General features: G+C 43.2%; 1 protein-coding gene across 3 annotated transcripts in view; it reads right to left on the minus strand.

Moving 5' to 3' along the window:
* The window catches only part of LOC147336918 (protein NLRC3-like), a 1,139,417-nt gene that overhangs the window by 26,777 nt on the left and 1,088,019 nt on the right, over positions 1-24,621 (minus strand). Inside the window, exons 9-11 of one of the 3 annotated variants that reach the window (XM_086287114.1) lie at positions 22,084-22,257; positions 15,874-15,920; positions 14,064-15,725 (exon numbers count right to left, since the gene is read on the minus strand). The exons of the other annotated variants lie outside the window; for them this stretch is intronic. Coding sequence (XP_086143240.1) covers positions 15,187-15,725; positions 15,874-15,920; positions 22,084-22,257 — 760 coding nt within the window. The 3' untranslated portion in view covers positions 14,064-15,186. Of the gene's footprint in view, positions 1-14,063; positions 15,726-15,873; positions 15,921-22,083; positions 22,258-24,621 lie in introns of those variants that run through there. 3 annotated transcript variants of the gene reach the window in all.

A 24,621-nucleotide genomic window follows, 5' to 3' on the forward strand; every position in this document is an offset into this window, starting at 1 on the left:
TGAGCCCTGTTACAGTTATAGTGTTAGAGCAGCGGCTGCAGCCTACAGCATTTAAACTAGCTGACAGTAAACACATCAGTCCAGATGTTACCACATTACTTTGTGATGCTGAGAGTTAAAGGAGACTGGCTGATTAAAATCCCATTCCTTACATCACCGTCCTCTGCTCTGACTGCTTTCATTTAATCACAATCAGAATACTTTTTTGATCCCCAGGGGAAATTATTTAGGTTACAGTGCTGCAGCACAAACAGGAACAAAGACACAGCACACTAAGTAAGAAATAGCACAACATACACAATATATACATGCATACATATGAGTCACTTATAAGTAACATGTGAGTGCTGGGGTCTATGACAGCAGGCAGGTCTGTATTTATGTCCAGGCTGACATGAACAGCTAGTAGTTCAGGGTTCAACACTCAGGAAAGTGTGTGACCTTCCACACTGACAGAAGATGCTAAACATGACTTTAAACTGTTGTTTGTTAAAGCCTCACAGATCTGAGAGCAGGGCTCAGTGGGTACATGAGCCTTTATACATGAAGGCTTTCTGTTTCCAGGAGAGGAAACATGTGATCCAGCTGTGTTTGGTCACATGGATCTGCTCTGCATGGATCACCTGACTAAAACATGTTGTTATTATTGTTCTTACAGTCTTAAATCGGTACATCAGGCGGGTCACATGACACCCGGGGGTGACAGCAGCATCTTTCCTCTTTAGAAAGCTGCTCTCTGTCCCAGGAGCTGTTGTCACAGTAACAGCAGGAACAGGAAGTCACATGCTCTCTGCTCTGTGATTGGCTGCTTCTTATCTCAGCTTCCTGCAGAGGGTGGGGTCTGCTGATAACGCACACCAACAGAAGTGTGACTTTCACTTCCTGTTTATTGCTGTTGTTCTTAAAGCTCTCAGGCGATGCTGCAGCGCCCCCTGCTGACACAAACTCCTCCCTCTGTCTCAGAGGTCACAGGTCAGCCTGCTGCAGAGGGTCTGCCTGTTCATGGACTTCCTGTTACAGAGACGGGTCTCAGCGTCAACACTGGTTTCTGATTGGACGGTGTGGAAACCGAGCTTCCTCCAGCCGAGTGATGTGTGGATTCATCACTCTCTGTGGATCAGTGTAAGTCTGTGTGTGGGTCAGCTGCAGGACTTGTTTGACCTTTGACCCTGGCAGACAGAGCTGGTTACTGCTGTGTGACTCCTGCCGTCGCTCCACTTTAAATTTTACTTAAAATAAGTCCTGACATGGCCCCGCCCCCTCTGACCTGCTGCTCCTGGATGTGCTGAGGACACAGCGGAGGCTCAGAGGGGGCGGGGCTTTTCCCGTGGCGGTAACCAAACTGCATTAGGTCACTGCACTGCCAGTGTTTAACCACACCTCTTCTGACTGACCTTTGACCTCTGACATGTTGATTCGATCCTTATTTAATGACGTCTTTTATCTAGTGATTTAATTCTGTGTATTTATATGTGATGGTGTTCCTGAGTTCAGCCTCAGCTGATATCCACAGACGCTCCTATTGGCTGGTTTTAAAAACACATTTTTCCATTAAAGAGACTCTTTTAAAAACACGTCTGCCTGAAATTCACATTTCATTTATTTTGGGGGATTTTAACAGAGAGATAGAACTTTATGAATCCCTCATGTTTATCCTCCAGGAAATCCAGTTTGTAGCAGCAGAACACCGACAAACTTTTACACAGCACAGAATTAGGATATCAAATAAAGGGGAATAAGAGAATATGAATATAAGCATAAATATGTACATATATACACAGACCTCACACAGAGACAGCAGCTACACTGTGTGTGGATGTGATCCACAGTCACAGCTGTGGGTTTCAGTCAGTGTGTCTCTAACTTCATGGTCACATTTCAAAGCTTATTGGAGCCAGAAGATGTTCAAGTAAAAGATTTATTGCTGTACTCGTCTACCAGGATAACAGGAGGTTCATAAAGCTGTGTCATACTTCAGCTTTACATCATGCAGTAGTAGTTTATTAAACCCCCCAAAATATGACTATCCAGAGTTGGGACCAGGAAGCAGAGTTGCAGTCTTACACGCCTCTCTGCAGCTTCTCTCCTCCTGCTACCCCCCAAAAACCCATCTCCATAGAGACTGTGTCAGCTCCCAAACAGACAAAAAACAAACTAAAAACCAGCAACAAACAACTTAAACATAAACAATCACAAAGAAAGAACAATACAGTATCCACATCTGAACCAAAGAGTAAAACAGTGAAATGTGGATTATTAAACATTAGGTCTCTCTCCTCCAAGTCTCTGTTAGTACATGTTAGTAAAAACATTTCTGCATTTTACCCATATTTTATTTTTAACTCAAAATCAAAGATTCCAGATTCTCCTACATGTTGGTTTTGAATCAGATAGGACGACAGATTTCAGGTGGCCCTGTGTCTTTCTCTATTACATTTGCCACTGTGTAACTCAAAGTTATTTAAGGACTAGTTTATTTCAATGGATGAGTTTACTGACTGACGCGCAGAAGAAATAGTTCTTTATGGAGCCTAGATGGTGTGAATGATGAGACCAAAGACTGCAATATCTTGTACCAAAAATATATTGAATAAATGGAGGAAAGGGGAAATGGAACAAAATAATTAACACAACACACAACATAAATGCCCACAATTAAATAATAAATCAATGCTGTGATCTTTCTGTGCAAAAGTCCTTTTTGGTCCTCTTCTTTTTAAAGTTCACTTTTAAGGTATTCCTCCTTAGAGTCCAGCTTCATACAAATGGGGAAATATGTCCGTAATCCAAAGACGGCTAAGTGGGGGAAAGAAACAAAGAATGGTCCTACCGGCTCGCCACTTCAATATGAAGAAGATTAATTCAAAGGGAGGGAACAAAACCTGACCTGTAGGTCAGAAAAACGTCCATTAGCACATCAAGTTCGATTCAGTTTATCGGTAAACAAATATATTTTTCTGCAAGCCTATGTAACAATGCAAATCATCATCAACCAATGTACAACAGTTAAATTATTAATTATCTTGGCTACGTAGCTTAATCTATACAGTCCAGTAGCGTTCGCTACAAACAATACAAAAACAACAATAAAGGAAAACAGCTGTCTAACAGACAGCATAGCCGAATTCAAGGCAACACATAACAATAATCATTCAATCGCACTTTGTTTCAAAGTAAGCCCATTAAAATGCTTAAGTAAATAAAAGTGTTCAAAAACAGCGGTTTTTGAGCCGGAGTTCTGCTCGCGGTGGGAACGCCGCCGCACAAAGTCATTTTTTAATCGCGAAAACGATCGACTGGTTACTGACAACCAAAAGGTTGTTTTTGGTAGATATTAAAGATCATGGGTGGGCGGGGCAAATGGAGCAGTTTTCTACAGTCGAGTAAAATTCCAGGAAAGAGCTGGGTGTGGCTTTCCTTTAAATCACATGATCAACAGCTTTAAGATGGAGGCAACTTGCTCAGTGTTTCCTGTTTCATTCTTAGACTGTGGCGATGGTAAGTAGCAGCTTTTCACTTGTTACCTGGCATCTTTTCAGCCACCAATGATAGTCATTGTATGTTATCAACATTTCACTAACTATGTTTTCTCTCATGTTTAAAATAGGCCGACCAAGAGCAAAATAGGTATGTCTGCAGACTCTGCTGTAGCCAAAGTTATCAGATCTCCTGTGTTTTTAAATCCCTAACTGCTCGATCATTATCATTTTAGAAGACAACAATTTCTCAAAGGAGGTTCAAAACTAATGCCTACAAGATTACCAAGAGGATGGTTCGGGGCTCTTACATGACTCCGGGAAGTCAACACTTGGTGGATGAGGTGTGTTACCTTTGACACTTTTAAGACAGTCCTGTTTATCACTACTAACAATAAGCAAATATGTTTTCACTCAACAGATCCTTCACAGCATGTTGTTTCTGGGCAAAATCAACAACATCCCCTTTTCTCCAGAAGAAATCTTCCCTAATCCTTTTGTTTTGGGTTCTTTAATGAGAAGATATCCCAGGCCTTTAAAGTTGTATTCGACTCAGCTTCCCAGGCGAAGTCCCTTCTCCTGTGTGCTCGACATGGTAAGATAACTCTTCTCACATTGTCAGTCAATCTGACAAACTTCCAGTTTTTAGGAAAGTATAGTGATGACCTATTATCCAAACACAGTCCAGAAAGATTACTTTGATGGAACAATTGAAGTACCTGGAAATATCAGGTGTGAGGCTTTTTGTCTCCGTGATGGTGCCAGAATGAAGCCTTGCAGATCATGTAAGAATTTGTTTGGCTTGAACACAGAAGACCTCAGAGAGTGGCCATATGGTAACTGTGCTGAAGCTGAGAGCCTGAGCAATTTGCTTGAAAATGAGAGAGAAGTTGAAACACATGTGGATGAATACTCAGCTGAAAAGGACAACAGGCAGAGAGCTGAGGATGAGGTTGGTAGGGTTCTTAGAACCGTGTTGCAAAGGATTCGGTTTAACTGGACAGGTGAATTTTACAACCCAGAACAAGAGTGAGATTTCATGAAATCATTTGCATTCATCATTCTGATAAATCAAAGATTCTCTGCTCTGACAGCATCTGTGTGGATTTTCTGTAATCACAGAGACGTGTATAAGCACGTTTACTTTCCATCTCCATGTAATTGTCACATTTAATAATTAAAACTGGCTTCTATGGGTTTTTGTTTGTTTGCTTACATATCTAGTGTTTAATGCAATGTGAAGCATTATCAGACAGCATTTATTGGGAAGAATCCCATTTTTATACTGGTCTGTACCCAGGGTACACAGAAAATAAAAACACATGTTTTCTTATTATGATCCCAACTATAATTTACTTAAGCAAAAGCACTACATGTGTAGTTATAATATTTATAGCAGTTACTGTTGAGCTTTAAATTTATCATCTTAAATGTTTATATGCTGATTATATTGCTTTATATAAGAAAGGCCTAACTCTGAGTACACTCTGTGCCAAAAAGTGCTGACAGGAAACTGCATGCTTTTGCAGAAACGTGCTTTTGCAGCTAGAAAGTGAAGCTGAAATATATCAGTTTTAATTAGTTTTTACCAACTGCTTGCTAGGGCAATCCCACGAGTTTGGTGTTTTTGTATTGAACATGATTCCAAGTGCTTTCTATAACACATAGCAGAGGTGCCACAACAAAGACTGAGAAGAGGACAGGAAGAGACAGTGAAAGAGATGCACTCCTTCGCCATTCATGTTAAAGCGTTGCATAGCTTTAATTTTAGAGAGTGTTGCATAACTTCAGTCATTTTTCTACCACAGGTGAAGCCAAGAATTGTGAAGCTCTCTTTTGGCCAAATACCAGAATCTGTAAGAAGAAGAAAAAACAAACAATCAAATAGGTCATTATTAAGAGAACAACAATCTCTTGATGATTATCCACAGTGTCTTTGATAACTCTGAGATACAAACTGTCAAGGATATACACATCCCAGCAAACAATAGCTGTGTTTGACTAAAGCGATTAATAACAAGGACAGAGCTACAATCACTACAGTCAAACATAAAGGGCTTAATCCTGAATCCAAGTCTGAGCTGTGATGCCGTTGGTGCTGAAAGCTGCTCAGATCCTGAAGCTGCACGTTTTGTCTCTCTCTAACCAAACCAGCAGCAAAAGAAGACACATTTCGCTTGACATAAACATTGTCATGAATTCCCTCTTACTTTTGCTGGTTTGCTTCCACCACCATTAAAACACACACAGAAAAACAACACAGCACAGCTCTCTGCCTCTCTCAGTGTACTTTAAGAACACCGTTTCCCATCTCAAATCTCTGTTTTTGGCATTATTCGCTTGCTTGTTATGAAGCAGTCTACCGTTGTTTACAGCCATTTTTTTTTTTAATGACTTCCGACAAGACAGCCTCATTTCTGCTGTTCAATACCAAATTTTATTTATTTTTTTCAAATTAAGTGAAACTGCAAAATGCTTAGCTGTGTCTCTATTAAAACCTCTTATTAAAACCTCTGAATCACTTCAGCAGCATCAGCCAATGTACATTTGTTGAGTCGTGGTTCTCGTCTGCTTTTGTTCTACTGCAGAATAATATTTTTAAGGTTATCTACTGTAAAAAGCTAGGCCAGGAAAATCTGCTTCATGGTTTTGTGTTTTATCCTCAGTTACTTTGACACAAAAGCATCTGCTGTGATGCTCACACCTCTGATGAAGTTTCACAAGTGTCAGTACTGATAAATGATCAGAATTATAATGTTTCTGACTCTCTGAGTAAGAATTAAATGGAATCTAATTGGGACCTTGTGAATTGGAATTGAACAGGTTCTAGAAATCAGTGATGATACTCAGCTCCAATACCCACCTATGATATTAGGCTGACGAACGCTGACTGGGTTTCATTTACCAGCTTTTTATGTTCTTCCTGCAGTTTCCTCCCCACATCACTCATCTTAACTTTTTTACAGTCCTCCTCAGTCTAAACAGAACACACAACAATACAAAGAAAAGCTCAGGTGATTGATCTCTAACACTAGGCATCCCCAGTCTTATTCTTAGCAGTCTAACTTCTCACCATATCTTTGAAGGCCTCTCCATTGTAGTAGCGCTTGGATGCTGGATACTCTATCGTTTTGTCACATAGTTCCAGGAAACTGGAAGCCACCAGATGCAGCTCCTCTCCGTCATAGCCGTACAGCTTTTTGTCCTCACGCGTCATCAGCACAAGCTCGTCACATGGACATGAGGTGCCCTTTACCACACCAATAACCTGCATTTTTACAATCTCGGGAAGGTAGAATTTTCCCCAGGCGTTAACTTCATCATCATCCCCGTTGTATTTGGTGTTCTCAAGCTCTTCTATCCACAGGTCAGCACCACTTGGCTTCTTCAGGTGAACGCACATGCTTTTGTTTTTGGAAACAAAATCTTTCACCCATTTCAGGTACTTTTCACCTGGAAAGAAGCAGACAAGGAAATATGGATGAATGTAGAAGTGTTGGAAAAGACAAATAGCAAGGTTATCCTACAGCAGTTTGTGAAAATGTTGTATCTTGAAATAAGCAGGCAAAATGAGGATCTCACTTATCTCATATGTTCTGACTACCGACTTTCTTCAGTTAAAGGACAAAAAAAGGGCACACTGGAGGCTGACAGAGTGTGCAATGGTGGGAATCATTTTGCAGAACTCACTAAAGTTTGTTTCTCCTGGAACAAGCTTTTTACACTTCGGCAAATGAAAATACTGTGTTAAACTAAAAAAGAGCACCAGACCAAGGTCTACAGTACTAACAGAAAAGCATGCCGTTACCTGTTGCCTGTCGACACAGCTGCTGATCTTCCTCACCAAAAAAATGAGGATCCCTGAAAGGAATAGAAAGGTTATGTTAAAATGAATGACTGTCACGGTGATCATGGGAAGCTCCAAAATATCACAACAATAGCTACGAAATCACAAAATGCAGTGTGATGTCTGTAAGCACCAAACATGACATCTCTGCAAATTCATCTAGAAATATGTAGGTACCTCACACGTACAGCTGCAGCCATCTCAGCCATTTATCACTGTGGCTGCCAAGTGGCTGCCACTTCACAAGCGCATGGCACAACATAGAAGAGCCACCTCCACAGGACAAGACTCAGCAGTCCATCTGCATCTTAAGGATAAAGGACACTCTTTCGAGGATGCTAATGTTCACATTTTGGGCAGAGAGGACAGATGGTTTGAAAGAGGAGTGAAAGAAGCCATCTATGTCCACTGTGAGCGACCATCTTTGAACAGAGGCGGGGTTTACGACACCAACTCTCTGCCATCTATAATCCAGTTTTGAGATCCTTCCCAGACGCCTTAACGCCCACTCACATCCTGGGCCATCTGACCTCAGGAATTCGCATGATAAGGTGGGGCCAGGTTTCACAATGAACTCACCCGAAACTGGCTGATTGGGACCCACACCCAGTTTCACACCTTGGCTCAGGTGATTAGAGGATCATCAGGGGGTCCTTTTGTCCCTCTGTGGGGGGAAACTCCCACTAGGTTTATATCTGGGACTCTCCACCATTTGACCTTAGAACTGAAGAAGCTTCTCGGATGAGAGGTGAAACGTCTTCAAGTAACTTAAAGAAGTCCAGACGCTTTTCTTTGCAAGCTCCTTTGACTACGATGACCTGGATGACTGAGAACCTTCACAGACATAAGGTGAATGTGACAAACAAAGCGCCTTCTTGTTCTCTGTGATAATGTAAAGTTATTAATGAAAAAACAAACGAGTAAAAAACGGACTGGAAACATGTCTTCAATCAAAACTCGACAAAAACAAAGAAACAGCCTCACTTCTCTGCGACGCTCCCTAAAAATGACGTTACGTGTTACGTACCAGAGATTTCTATACAGCCCTTTATCAAGCCGAGAGAAAGTGACGCAAAACCCTCCAACTAATAACGACTAGCAGAGAGGCTCAGCTGAGTGTAGTTACCTGGTTTGCAGACGCATACAGACGTTTCCTGTCCTCTCGGACGCAGCTGTGATAGAACATGTGGTGCATTACCGCCACCAACTGGCTTGGAGTGAGGACCGGAAATCGCTCATGCCAAATCAAAAAAAAAAAAAACATAAAGAAAGATTAAGTGAAGAGATAAATGAATACATTAAATCAAGAAGAAAAAAACCCACCACCGGACATATACATCCTCATATCCTTCTGTACAAATGAGTTTGTTTTAGAAACTGAAAAAAGCCACAAAACCTTCACATCTAGAAATCCTTTGCAGTAAAACTTGTTTTTTGGCAGGTTCCACAGGTTTTGAATCAGTTTTCTTCTTTATTCCTGATAATTTTGACAATGAAAAAGAACATGTTCTATAGGGCTTTGGAGTTGACGTCACGCCGCAATGCATTGTGGGAGCGCGGCACCATTTTCGAGGTCTACGAATCAAAACAAACACACTGTGTTGGAACGTCGATTACAAGATGCTTAAAAGCAGCTCAAAAGAGAACGGACTGTATAGAGACCGATTGCGTCCAGAGGCGAAGCGGCGGTACTTGCAGAAAATAGCGTGCAGTGGAAATGTGGACCCGTATGAAATACGGCCGTGGAGTAGAAACCCTGAAGACGTAGCCTGATATATTTTCGTACCTTATCTGTGGAGTCAGCGCGTACAAGTCGTCATTCAAACAAAGGTAAGTCAGCTCGAGTACTGCGTGTGAAATGCGTTTGATTTCCCTGCAAACATTCACATTAGTGCAGCATAAATTCATTCATGAGGGGAAATTACAGTGAGAACATGTGGAGGCTGTTAGAGGGAGAAGATAGTGAGTTCAGTGCAGGGCTGTGCAGAGAGGTTTAAAGGGGCGGGTGCTCAAAGTTAAAAAGGGGCACATTGAACCAGGCTGAATAACAACAACACACATTCATCAAGAATCTAATATGGGAAGGGCAGGGCTGTGTTGGTCTGAGACTGTAGACATTAAAAAGTCCACAGGAGAGATGGTAGCTGATTAAACAAGTGTCATGAGATAATAACAAAATGCAAAGATTGGTGACAGCGCTTGGAACCATAAGGCAACAAAAAACAATGTATGTAAAAAAAAAAAAAAAAAAATATATATATATACATACATACATACAGTGGGGCAAAAAAGTATTTAGTCAGCCACCGATTGTGCAAGTTCCCCCACTTAAAATGATGACAGAGGTCAGTAATTTGCACCAGAGGTACACTTCAACTGTGAGAGACAGAATGTGGAAAAAAAATCCATGAATCCACATGGTAGGATTTGTAAAGAATTTATTCGTAAATCAGGGTGGAAAATAAGTATTTGGTCACCTCAAACAAGGAAAATCTCTGGCTCTCACAGACCTGTAACGTCTTCTGTAAGAAGCTTTTCTGTCCCCCACTCGTTACCTGTATGAATGGCACCTGTTTGAACTCATCATCTGTATAAAAGACACCTGTCCACAGCCTCAAACAGTCAGACTCCAAACTCCGCCATGGCCAAGACCAAAGAGCTCTCGAAGGACACCAGGAAAAGTATTGTAGACCTGCACCAGACTGGGAAGAGTGAATCTACAATAGGCAAGCAGCTTGGTGTGAAAAAATCAACTGTGGGAGCAATCATCAGAAAATGGAAGACATACAAGACCACTGATAATCTCCCTCGATCTGGGGCTCCACGCAAGATCTCATCCCGTGGGGTCAAAATGATCATGAGAACGGTGAGCAAAGATCCCAGAACCACACGGGGGGACCTGGTGAATGACCTGCAGAGAGCTGGGACCAAAGTAACAAAGGTCACCATCAGTAACACACTACAACGGCAGGGAATCAAATCCCGCAGTGCCAGACGTGTTCCGCTGCTGAAGCCAGTGCATGTCCAGGCCCGTCTGAAGTTTGCCAGAGAGCACATGGATGATACAGCAGAGGATTGGGAGAATGTCATGTGGTCAGATGAAACCAAAGTAGAACTTTTTGGTATTTTGGTATCCTGTATGCAGAGGCAGTTAAGAAGCTTCCTGAAAAACACTGAACAGTGAGTTCACTGTGGCATATGACAGATTCAGCTTTCTGTGTGCAAATGTGTCTGTGTCGACCTTTCAAATGCTGTTGAATCCAAAACATCAGCGGCTCCTCGGCTGCTCGCTTCATGCACTTCTGTCTGTGTGACAGTCCAATGACATCACAGCTGTTTCCAGCCCCAGTGTCTCAGGACTGGACACCTTTAAACATGTCGAGGATCAAACAGCGTCCAGCTAAACACACATGAAACTATCAGAGCTGACAATCATTCCAATAACATCTAATGGTTCATGTATGTAGACACAGGACTACAAGGAAATGGCTCTCAGCATCTGGCTGTGGGAACACATGAGTCCCTGTTTGTGTTCAGATTGTGTGCATGTTTTAGACGTGTGTCACATGTAGAAACACAACAATCCCACAATGACACACAGATGTGTTTGACACAGCTGTGCAGCTGTAAGTTGTTTCTAATGATTCATTGAAGCTCTTCTAACATTCTGGAGACGATCAGTACATGAATCTGTTCAACACGACAACAATTTGACTTCAGTGTGAACGTTTGCATTAAATAACCTTCTTCATCCAGCTGACAGCATCTTCATCCTATGATGTGAACAGTTCCTCCTGTTGATGACAAACCTCTGACAGGATCTGCTTGAGGAGCTTTTTCATGTGCAGCTCTCTGAGCTCAGGGCTGAGCTGCTGTTTCATCTTTAAGAGCTGCTGCCTCCTCGCCGGACTTGTTCTCCTCTTCTTCTCCTAATGACACCATTTCTGCTTCATATTAAATTCAATAAAGATGCTGACAATGTATCTGTAGCAACAACATCATTGAATCTAGAACAACTGGAGCCAAACCAGTGGCTCTGCTGGGATCACTGGTGAGCCAACACTTCCTTGTTGATGCAGATTTCAGGGCTTCCTTTTGCTCCTCCGTTATAACTGTTCTCTCTTCTCAACACATGATGACACAAAGGAATCAGCAGTGACAAAGATGATGCTGAAGAGAAGCACACACTTCACACATATAACAGAGCAGTGCAGTTACACACACCTCTGCTCGACATCAGGCCTCAAACAAAGACACAAAACACTAACTTGACTCTAAACAGAAGAAACGAGCAGCTGTTTCTGTTCTGTGCTTATTTATATTTGACACACATGCTTCTCTTTGTGCAAACACACATCGCACTATAAGGGTAACCTCGCACACAATGATTGGACAGCACAGTGATGATGCTGGGAGATCCTATACGCAGCAACACAGAAACACTGAGAACTTTAAACAATGATGGAAAGTGTTATAAATGACTTGTTGGCCTCTGATCTGTCACAAACAGCTGAAACGTGTCTCTCATGAGTCACATGAAGGTTTTTGACAGAAAGGACAAAAAGTAGCTGCAGTCAGTTTGTGTCATTTTTATATTTATTCATCTGGGAGAAAAATCTGAGGGACATTAAAATGTGTTTTCAACAGAGACAAGAACATGAATATAACAGAACAGGTAAATGAACATGTTTCAAGTAAACAGCTGGACTGATCAGGTCCAAACACAGAGTGATAAACTTGTCAAACAGCTGTCATATCTTTATATAGAAGCTCTTTATAAATGCTGCTCACTGCAGTCTGTTTACTAATAATGTCAAAGTGTTAGAAACACAGAAACATCAGAATGGTCTTTGTTCACAGAAACCTGTCTGGGATCCTTTGTTGTTCTTTTGATGCAGAGTTACATTATAAATATAAAGAGTTATTTCAGAGTCTCATCAGTTTTCCTGCATGTCTTTATTTAACACATCAGCAGGGCTGAAGCTCTCATGTTAAACACACACTGATCTATGGACACGTTCATGTGTTTCTAACAGAACCAGGCTGTTATCAGCCTGCACTAACATTATGTCACACACACTGAATGTAACAGTGACAGTTTACATCATCACACAATCAGCTGTGATTGTTTCACTGTCATCAAACGAGTCAACAGGAAGTAGAATCAATAGAAACCAATCATTTACTGACAGCATGTCTGATGGAAATAAGTGCAGATTATGTATGAAGTCTAACTGCACACAGTAACTGTGTTACAATAAGGACTTAACAGCGCCCTCTGCTGGAGTGTTTCAGTACTGCGTTAACTAGAATACACCACCTCCTCCTCACACCACCTGCTACAGCTCTACTCTTCTATGACTACAGTCATCCACAGCACTGATGTGAGGTCACATGGTTCATATGTAAGGAGCACAGCTGACCTCAGGTCAGTTTAATGACTGTGAGCAGCAGCTGTGTTATTGTCACTGTGACAGGGAGACACTCTCAGACACAGCGCTCATGTCAGCTTGTTCTCATGCAGGAGGATCAGGAGCTCCATGTTTGTCTTTCTGTTTGAATCATGATGTGTTTGTGCCATCAGAGTCTGTCATGAGTACTCAGGGTTTCACAGCAGCTCTTCTGGATGCTGACGAGGACTCCAACCTCATGTTTCACCTCTCTGAGCTTCTGATGTCTGTGAACACTCGTGTTTCTTCTCTGGGCTCATCTGGACAAAAACACCTTTCTGTGTTTGGCTGCAGCCTCATTCTGACTGACAGGAAGTGTGTTATCCATGAGCTGCACTTCTGTGAGGAAGTTTCCTGCTGTGTTTCCTGTCTGTGGACAAACACGAGTGTTCCAGCTGAGGACTTGGTTCCTTCCACCTGTCCATACAGGACATCACGCTGTCTGCAGCTCTGTAAATGCAGCTCCAGGTCCTTCCACGTGCTGCTCTGTATTTGTGCAGTTTGTAGTGTGTCCTGGGAAACGTAGCACACATGGTGTTCTTCTGCTGTTTCCTCCTTTCACTGAGTGTGAAACACTGACGCTGTGCTGTTGTTCACAGAGGGGAGCTGATTCTAGCTGCAGCTGGACTCTGTCATCTAACTGAATGTGTTGGTGCTGATCACGGGGCTCTGAGGGGGGAGCAGCAGGAGGACTCTGGATGCTGACGTCAGTGTATCTGTGGAAGCTCCCACAGCGTGTCTGTCATTCAATATTGTGCTGTATATTGTATCTATGCAAAGATGAACAGACTGTGTGTTCACTGGTCTCTGTGCTGCAGCTCTGATGTCATCATCACTCCCTCCTCCACCCTCAGCAGTCCCAGCATGCTGCTGTGGTGCACCCCACCCTCACTCTACACCTGAGCCACAGACCACACCCTCCACCTCAATATACACCACAGTTTTCTCTGCTGTGGAAATGAGATCAGGAGGAAATCATCATTATTATTATTTAATAAACGCTCACATTAATGTGGGCTTATTTGTTTCATATTAGAAACATTAGTTGAGTGTTTTTAGTATAAAATGGTCAAAGTCCCTCTTTTTGCTCCTCCCCTCACCTGTGGATGGGCGGTGCTGTTACCGTGGTGACAGCTTGGATGTGTTTCAGTCCTGCCTGGTTATCACTGCAGGAATCTTTCACATTTATTACAGGTAATAACTCTGATTTTTCTGTGTATTATGAACCAAATGTATCCTGATACACACAGAGATGGATGAGCAGAGGTTTTTTTTGCAGTTTATGTAGTTACTATGGACTTAATGCATACATATTATTAAAATTAGGGCTATAACAGTTGTATTGATGTATAGCAACTTGAAATGCTCCCACAAATGGCTCCACAGCATGTAAAAATATAACAAAAGCTCTGGCGGACTTGGTTCTGTGGTCAGTCTTAAAGGGTGAAGTTAAACTCTGTAATCTTCACTGTGTCACAGAGTTCAGTGAGTCCCGTTATTCACAGTATCAATCAGATCATCAGAGAACAGCTGATCAGCAATCAGTGGTGCCAACAGCGCCTCCTGTGGTGAGAGGATGCAATAATGCAATGTAGCATTTTTCCACTCAACACTTGCAGTCATGGAAACTGTCTGTTGGATCTGTGTGACGTTGCTTTCTTGGTTAGAGTTCCTCACAAATGTCCAGATGATTCTTCTAATGAGGCGTCGACCATGTTTGCAGCTCTTTGGAAGAAAACGTCGCCCTTTGCCATCCTTACTTTTCTTTGACTTCTTCAAATGCAGCTGAACTCCAGCTGGTATTTTCTTGGACTTTGCAGCTGTTTCTGGTCATCAGTTCATTCCTGCAAACCTCTGAAGCTGAACAACAATGATGCTGCATTGCTGGCTGATCCCAAAAGGTTGATTCTGTTCATCTGGACGTTTTCAGAAACGTTTGCTCACTGATCAGGTGACTTCTTCAGTCTCAGCTGACTGCAGCTTTACAAGCTTACAAACAGCACATTTGCACAATGACTGAAAGCAGCAGCACCTGATATATATGATACTAATATAATACATATACATATATAATCCATACTAATGATGAAGGAACTGAGCTCACAGTCCATTGTTCATTCAGTGAACTACTCAGTTTATTTTGGGCCTCAGAAATGCTCACTCTGTTTGTACATCACTGTCAGCAATAGACTCATTCTGCTGTGTGGACAGGAACACATGTGACATCACTTCCTGTTTGTTTGTGACTGAAGAAGTTTACAAGGAATCATTTAGAAGAGTTTCAAACATCAACTGATTGAATCCATGAATCTGAAAACGTGTTTGTGAGTGAAAGAGACAGACATGTACAGACTGAACTATCTGTTCAACAGTCAGAGTGTTTCTGTAACAGGAGACACTCTTTACACTCCACTCAGCACAGGGACACTGAGGAACCAGGAGACCAGTAATAAAACCCAAACCCAGGATAAAGAGTTTGAGTGATTGTGGTGTTGAAGGTGTGGAGGTGGATCAGAGTGTCAGAGGAGACTCTGTAGAAGGACAGAGTGCCAGCAGGACAGTCCACATACACTGCTGCTCTGTTAGAGACAGAGGAGGAGGAGGAGGAGATGGATGTTAGTCTGCTATTGTGAAGGACAGAATGAGGACCATCATCAGAGCAGATCAGACTCCAGGACTGATCATTGTATCCAAACCAACAGTCATAACTGCCTCCTTTCCTTCTGATGCTTCTGTAACTCACTGATATAAAAACTCTTCCTCTCCACTCGACCTCCCAGTAACAGCGACCAGTCAGACCATTTCTACACAGCAGCTGAGGACGAACATCAAATCTGTCTGGATGATCAGGATATGACTGAACCTCCTTCACACATGTCACCTTCCTGTTGTTGTCAGACAGTTGGAGCTTTGTGTTCACTGTGTTTGTGTCGATTGTGAGTTGACAGGAATCTGATGGAGAGAACAAACACAATCCAGCTGCAGTTATTGATCCATCATCTGTTCATTGATTGACACTTTGATGATGACTCCTGACATGATGAAGATGGTTGAATGTGTGCTGCTTTGTTTTCATGAATCCCATTAAAAACACACTTACACTTCCTCAGACCTGGTCTCAACCATCGGACTCCAGCAGGCTCCACCCTGAAAGGAGGAGGGGGGTCAGAGCAGCACAGTCAGCATGCACACATGGACATTACATGGCTCTCACACACACACTGTTACACACTGAGCTCAAAGCTCGGCTCCACTGTTTTATTCAAAGAAATCTACATTTATTTATCAGCACATTTAAAAACAGCTTGAGCCAAAGTGCTGCACAGAGTAGAGAGAAAATAGGAAACATACACAGTAATGACTATAAAGACTGGTCAGGATTGAAAGCTACAGAGTACAAATGTGTTTCCAACCGGCTTTTAAAAATGTCCAGTGTTGGTGACGACCTGATGTGAAGGGCGACTGTTCCAGAGTTTGGCTGCAGCCATCGATAAAGCTCACCTCTGTTTTTACGTCTAGTTCTGGTCAGAAGCTGCTTATCTGCAGACCTGAGGGCTCCACTTGGATTCTTTTGTTAAAGAGAGATAAGATGGAGCCAATCCATTCACAGATTTAAAGACAACCAGATCTGGAAGTGGATTCTACCACGTACTGGTAACCAGTGGAAAAAGCTGGTGATGGGTCGTCTAGCACAGACCCACCGCTGGAACCAGACAATTGATGAGGGAGAGAACTGTGACAGCGCCGTTCCTTCACTTGACCTCAGTCGCTCTCGTCTGCTCCCTCGTAACACTGCTCTTTATTGAGCTTCCATGAATATGCACAAGTTCATTATGACGTCTTACACAGGTATGAACAAAGAGTACCAGTCTGTGCATAGTGTAGGTTTGTGTTCCAGATGTGACCCTGTGACCCCAAAGCTGGTGCTAAGAGTCCAGCGGTCCCCCTAACAAAGGGCTCTTATACTTAACCAGACACAGAGTAGGTGTCCTCCTACACCAGGGGTCTCAAACTCGCGGCCCGCGGGCCAATTGCGGCCCGCAGGACGATAGTTTTTGGCCCCACCTTAATATGAAAATGTAATGTTAGTTTGATAATGTATGACACTTTACAGTGTTGTGGGCGGAGCTGAATTAACCCACCAATCAGGGTGGGATATGGATCTCAGGGGACACCAGCCGGGCTTGATGCAAGCAGGGAAACATTTCTCAATGAGTCAAAGTTCCAGCAGCGTTGCCCTGGAGTGTTTCTTTCTTTCCTGTGCCTGGCTGGCTTCCTCCTTTCTATTGGGCAAACGCCGACATTCGCCCCAGCGCGCTGCGTTCACAACACTTCAAAAAAAGTTGTTTTTTTAAGTTGCTGCCCAGCGGGACATTATACGTATATAGATTTATACACACGTCAGTGGGATTTAAAGTTATGTTTCCACAGAGAGAGATCTCATATTAACTCTCACAGTGATGCGTAGGCGGCGGGATAAAAGAAAAGTCATGAACTCAATGCAGCCCAATTTAGTCTGTAGTCACATAGCGACACCTGTTCATCGGCAACAACAGTCCCCGGTAACCCGGACTAATTATAGGGTCGCACCGTAATTTGTGGCTCCATGTTTTTATTTGCATCACTGCGTTTGCATTGCAGCAAACATGAACATTACATATATTTCAATATAATGTAAAAGCAGTCAAAACAACTAACATCAGAAACAGCTGATGTTATTTGTTATATGTCACGGTGTCATTTCCGCTTCTTTCTCCTGTAACAACAGCCCGGCGCCGTGAGCAGTCGCCTTTTTTGCGCTCGCTATCCCTGCACTTTCTACCATCTGCAAACGCCACGGTGTTCGTGTCGTCATGAAAGACATGAACATCGAGCGTAAAAACAAAGGAGACTGCTACCGGCTTTTTATCTGCCGATCGCCGTGCTACGGTTGCAAGAAAAAGAAGCAGAAATGACGTTCTCTACGCGTTGAGACGTTCCCCGTCCGTCGGCTAAACGCTTGATTGAAACTTCAATGCGACAGTGACACCAAGTAGAATTATAAATGTCACATAGCCCCAAACATGTCTTTTTCAAAGCCTGCGGTGAAGAGAAAGGTTGGTGATGAGCACCGACAATTTCAGGAAAAGTGGGAAATGCAATATTTCTTTGTTGAGCACAGGGGCACCCCGACCTGTCTTATTTGCACAGAGAAAGTTGCGCTGCACAAGGAATACAATTTGAAACGTCATTACACAACTAGACATGCTGAGCTGGATGCAAAATACCAGGGAGACGAGAGAGCGAACCGGGTTGCCAGTCTTAAAACAGATCTACTGAGGCAGCAAGATTTCTCCAAGAAAGCAACCAAAGAGAATAATGCAGCAGTCGGAGCCACGTGGTTAGTGAGATGATTGCTAAAGCAGGGAAGCCATTCACAGAAGGTGCATTTGTCTAAAAGTGCATATTGCAGGCTGCAAATATAGTCTGTCCGGGAAAGAAAGGTCAGTTTAGCAACATCAGCCTTTCTGCCAACACCGCAGCAGATCGCATTTCTGACCTGTCAAGTGACATTTATGACCAACTGTGTGAGAAAGCCAAATGTTTCAGTGTATACTCAGTCGCTCTTGATGAGACCACAGACATCACCGACACTGCCCAGCTCCCAATGTATGTCCGTGGTGTTGATGACAGTTTTGAAGTGATGGAGGAGCTGCTCACAGTAATTCCAATGCATGGCCAGACCACCGCTCAGCAGATATTTACAAGCTGTGTGATGCCATTGAGAATGTTGGTTTGCCATGGAAGAGGTTTGTTGGAATAACAACAGATGGAGCGCCATCAATGACAGGGAGGAAACATGGACTGGTGGCACAAAACAAACTGGAAGAGGAAGGCGTGGAGGAGGCCATTGCTCTGCACTGCATCATCCATCAGCAGGTCCTTTGCAGCAAATGCCTGAAGTTTGACAATGTGATGTCTATTGTTGTGAAATGCATCAACCAAATCAGATCCAGGGGCTTAAAGCACCGAAGGTTCTGAGCTTTTTTAGAGGAAATGGAGTCAGAATATGGGGATGTGCTCGACTTCACTGAGGTACGTTGGCTCAGCAGGGGAAATGTATTAAAGAGACTTTTTGAGTTGAGAGCAGAAGTGAAGCCTTCATGGAGAAGGATGGAGTTAGTGTTCCTGTGCTAACTGATCCCAAATGGCTCATGGACTCAGCTTTTCTTGTTGATATGACACATGAGCTTAATGTACTGAACAAGACGTTACAAGGCCAGGGGCAACTTGTCAGTGCTGCCTATGACAACGTGAGAGCATTCTCCACAAAACTGGCGCTCTGGAAAGCTCAGCTCTCTCAGACAAACCTTTGCCATTTCCCAGCATGCAAGGCACTCGTGGATGCAGGCACACCATTCAGTGCTGACGAGTATGTTGATGTCATTTTGATGCTACAGGAGGAATTTGATCACAGATTTGCTGACTTCAAGACACACAGAGCCACCTTTCACATTTTTGCGGACCCCTTCTCCTTTGATGTGCAAGATGCCCCTTCTGTGCTTCAAATGGAGCTCATTGAGCTGCAGTGCAACTCTGAACTCAAAGCAAAGTTCAGGGAGGTGAGTGGAAAAGCAGACAAGCTTGGACAATTTTTGAGAGACTTGAGCCCTAGTTTCCCTCGGCTTTCCCGAATGTTCAAGCGCACCATGTGCCTTTTTGGTAGCACATACTTGTGCCAAAAGCTCTTCTCCACTTTGAACTTCAATAAGTCCAAGTACAGGTCCAGACTTACGGATGATCATCTTCAAGACATACTGAGGGTCTCAACTGCTTCCTCCCTCAGGCCAAATCTGGCTCGGCTATGCGAGAGGAAACGCTGCCAGGTCTCTAGCAGCAAGGAGTAGGCAAGAGAAGCCATGTTCAGAAGAACAGTTCATTTTCTACAGTGTTCCATTCATGTTCAGAAGAAGGTTATAGAACTGTTAATACAGACATTTCAATCTAAATACAGCAGATATAGAAGACTGAAAGATACACACAAGTTCACTGACTAAAAATATCTTATTATTATTTTATTTATGTATTACAGATTGATTTATTTTCTTATTAATTCTTAATTTGTTTATTTATTTTTCATATTTTGTGTTAAAAAATAAAAATAAAGAGATTTGAGAAGATTGGAATTTTTTAACCATGCCTTTCTTGTGGAAAACCTACTGCGGCCCAGCCTCACCCAGACTCTGCCTGCACCGGCCCCCAGCTAAATTGAGTTTGAGACCCCTGTCCTACACCATAAATCTGTAAGAGAGGGTACGACCTCTCTCATGGCCCCAAGTGGTGTGTGCATGCCAGAGCACTCTGGAAGGCACACAGAGTCTTTACACACTACTAAGGATCAAACCTATATCATCATGCAATCGATTATACAACTCTAAGCATATATGAGTAAATATTTCTAAGCATAAATGACAATCAACAATATAAACCTTACAGCTGGTTTTAATAACAGAATTTATTTGTTTCTCAAATAAGAAAGAGCTATCGAGAAACACTCCTAAATCTTTAGTTCTTAACTTTTCCAGTGGGCCAAGGTCAACATTATTAGATAATGCTAATTCTTTTCCCTTACATTATAACAATGTGAGGAGTTAATGCTAAGTATACTGCCATTAGCGGCTAATTCTAATTAGGGGTGAATAATTATTAGTAGCTAATGCTAATATCGTTTTCTCTTCCCTTTTAACAATGTGAACAGCTAGTGCTAGGTAGGCTGATGCTAGCAGCTAATGCTAATTTGACGTGAATTAGCATTATATTAGTGAGGAGTTAATGCTAAGTAGGCTGCCATTAGTGGCTAATGCTAATTTTAGATGAAAAAGCATTAGCAGCTAATGCTCATATTGTTTTCCTTTGCTTTGTAAGAATGACAGCAGCTAATGATACGAAGTCTACCATTATTAACTATTGTTAATTTGATGTAAATTAGCATTATCTGATAATGGTAACCCTTTTCCCCTGCATTATAACGATGTCAGGAGTTAATGCTAACTAGGCTGCCATTAGGGGCTTACTCTAATTAGGTGAATAATTATTAGCAGCTAATGCTAATATTGTTTTCCCTTCCCTTTTAACAATGTGAGCAGCTAATGCTAATTTGATGTGAATTAGCATTATATTAGTGAGCAGTTAATGCTAAGTAGGCTGCCATTATTAACTAATGCTACTTTGACGTGAATTAGCATTATGTGCTAATACTAATACTGTTTTCCCTTACTTTTTAACAATGTGAGCGGCTAATTCTAAGCACGCTCTTGTAAATAGCTAATTCTAATTTAGTGTGAATTAGCATTATTCAATAATGCTAACACTGTTTTCTCTTACTTATTAAAAATGATAGTAGCTAATATTAATACTCTTTTCCGTTGGGTAACAACGATGTGAGGAGTTAATGCTAAGTAGGCTGCTTTTAGAGGCTTATTCTAATTAGGGCTGAATAATTATTAGTAGCTAATGCTAATACCGTTTTCTCTTTCCTTATAACAATATGAGCAGCTAATGCTAATTTGATGTGAATTAGCATTATATTAGTGAGGAGTTAATGCTAAGTAGGCTGCCATTAGCAGCTAAAGCTAATTTGAGGTGAATAAGCATTAGTAGCTTATGCTAATACCCTTTTCTCTTGTGTTATAATGATGTGAGATGTTAATGCTAAATAGGCTTCCATGAGTGACTCCTTTCCGTTGCATTATAAAGATGTGAAGAGTTTATGCTAAGTAAGCTGCCATTAGCAGCTAATGCTAATACTGTTTTCCCTTTCTTTATACAACTTGAGCAGCTATTGCTAAGTAGGCCACTTTTCTCTGCTAAGGATTTGTGTGACCATGATGGAAACTCTGATAAGCTAATGCTGCTAAGCTAATGCTGTTTATGGGCCCTGTTAGAATCAATATTTCATTCTCATTCTGTTGTTTGAGAACAATAACAGAAAAATGTGCACTTCAGAACAAATTTATTGTGAATTCAGCTGTGAATGTACAGTTTGTCATTATTTTAGCTTCCATTTCCAAATGTTAGCTGACACTTTATTAGGTACACTGGTATCTATATCAGGTACACCTGTGACCTAAATGTTCCTGCAAACAGACTCCTTGGAGACCCCTACATAAATATCCATGAACTATCCAGCTAGACTAGTGTGTCTGTCCCTGAAAATATTCCTGCATGTGTGATTGTTCATGTGTCATCTGCCCGAAACAAACAGGAAGTGAGTGAAAGACACGGGAAATGTTTCCAGCTCTTCCTCCTCTATCAGATTTTCTCTCCATACCTGAGAGTGTCCAGTCTCCAGCCTGGATCCTTCAGTCCAGCCGAAAGCAGCTTAATTCCTGAATCACCTGGATGATTGTAGCTCAGGTCCAGCTGTCTCAGATGGGAGGGGTTGGAGCTCAGAGCTGAGGCCAGAGAAGTACAGCCTTCCTCTGTGATCAGACAGCCTGACAGACTGCAGACACACAAAACAACAATCAATCTGTCAACAGTTGTTTTCTCTTTGTCACAATAACATCTATCCATCCATTGTAACTTTATTTATAAGTGACAATACCCAACAGACAACAACAGTCATCTGAAGCTGTTTAACAGTGTAAGGTAACCGCCTCCACTGTGAGCAGCACTTGGTGATGGTGGGAAGAACTCCCTTTGACACAAAGATCCTCCCAGTGAAAACAGGCTCCAGGAGGAGCATCTACCATGACTGGTTGCAGGGTGAGGGGAAAGAGAAGAGATGAGCTCAGAGAGACAAGAACAAAACAGAGAGACAAAGGTTAAGGACATGCAGTAGTGACATATAAAAGCATCGGGAGTGAAAAGAGGGGAGAAGAAAGCAGAGCATCATGGGAAGTCCACCAACAGCCTGAGCCTATAGCAGCACAACTCAGGGATGGCCTCCCTCTTCCCGCTCCTCCACAACCACCCACACATGCAGGGCCTTGGAGTGGGGGTATGTCACCAGGGTGCAGAGGAGGCTACCCCTCCCCCCCTCTGTCCCCTTCTGGCTGCCTCTGCCTCAATTTTATCCCACAACTTAGACATTCACATTATTCACACTCTCATTACACTTACATATAGGATCTTGGGGGTGGGCACAATCACGGAGTCCAAATCACCATCAGGGTGTATACCTCACCCCTGACGTCGTTGCCCACCTCTCAATTTTAAATACACTTAGTCATTGAGGGTTAGCAGGAGGGACCATGCGCTTACCTGCTGCTCCTTGGCAGGTAGCTCCATGCCCTCCTGGGTTTTAATTGCACCTTAGAACACATATGCATCAACACTACAATGAGCGGGTGGAGGGAGGTTTGGAGTCTTCTCCCACCCCCATTCTCTGCGGCCTGCTGGAGCGGGAGGGCTAGTAGGAGGAGTTGGCCGTCCAACTGCGGTCTGGGGTGTGGGGCCTCCCTGCTGCTGCGGAGTCGGGGTGGTCTGCCTCTCCCCACCGCAGGGAAAAGGGTAACACCACCTGGGTCTGGGTGCAATTCCCCCCTCCAGGGGCGGGGGCACCTAGACCCGGTTTGTAGAGTACGCTTGGGGAGTGTGATTGTGTGTACAGCGTCTCTTTATGTCTGTCTCCACGTTGGTTGAGTGTGGAGTGAGTGCATATGAGAGCATGAGGGGGGGAATGGATGTTTGTGTCTGTGTGTGCCTGTATGTCTGTGTCTATATGTCAGGTTGGGTATCAGACGCCACCTCTCTGGGGACACCTCAGGCCCTCCAAGGTTTGGAGGCCTATCTCCACCCACCACCACTTCCCCTGCCGGTGGCGGACTCCCTCAGGTGTCGGTGTGTTGGTGGTTCTTTGTGTCTGGGGGTGGGCGTCCGGGTACACACCGGCTCACTCCTTGGCGGCCGCTTGTCGGGGCCTGGGGCCTGGGGCTCGCTCGGGCCCCTTTGGAGGTGGGGTGCCCCCGGCCTCTCGGCCTAGGGCTCGGTCACTCAGGCGCAGCTGGGGGCCGGCGGAGCTCACGGGCGCGTCACTGCAACTCCCCCTGACTTCTGCTCCGCGGCTGCTGAGTGAGCCCTCATCTGGGACTCTCCTCAGCTCTTACTGGGACAGTGGCGCGGCTGCCCCTCTGTTGGTCTTCCATGGTCTCTTGTGTTCTGGGGGCCTCTGGATGTCTGGAGTTTTGATCTCCTCCATACCCGCTTCACACCCTGGAGGACGGGGCTGTGGCCCCCCCACACTCCCTAGCAGATCATTACATGGAGAAACCTTTGGAATGCAAGCATGCTGATCCACACAGGTATGCACACATGGGTATTCACAGACGCGGACTAAAGCTTTCTTGGCTGCTGCCTCAAAGCACACTGTGCGCTGTCTATCTTGCGTGCTGCACAATATCGTTTATTACTTAGTAAATACTGATATCTATGACTAGCTAGTTTATTGTGATGGTGCTTTTTTTTCTATTATTATGTTGCTCTTTGTTGTTTGCTGTCTCCTCTGTTTGTTTGTTTTTCTCCATACAGGTGACCCAGGAGTTTTTTTTTTGTTGTTTGTTTGTTTTTTCTCTCTTCCCCCCCTTCTCACCGTCTCTTCTCCCCTTTGGTTTTCTTTCTTTCTCTCCCCCTCTCTCTCTCATTCATTCCCCCTGTCCTATTTATTAAAAAAAAAAAAAAAAAAAAAAAAAAAAAAATGACAAAGGATGAACTGAAGCTCTGCCATCACGTAATGTCGCATACTGCTGTTTCTGATGTCATTTAGAAAAAAAAAAAAAAAGGGATGGTTCAGGGTCACCTGATCCAGCTCGAACTATAAGCTTTATCAAAAAGGAAAGTTTGAAGCTGATCTTCAAAGTAGAGAGGG

The sequence above is a fragment of the Aulonocara sp. 'chitande type north' Nkhata Bay genome, linkage group LG3 (assembly GCF_057382095.1).
Source record: "Aulonocara sp. 'chitande type north' Nkhata Bay isolate Kocher_YH1m ecotype deep benthic linkage group LG3, A_spYH_male_GT1.1, whole genome shotgun sequence".
Lineage (NCBI taxonomy): Eukaryota > Metazoa > Chordata > Actinopteri > Cichliformes > Cichlidae > Aulonocara > Aulonocara sp. 'chitande type north' Nkhata Bay.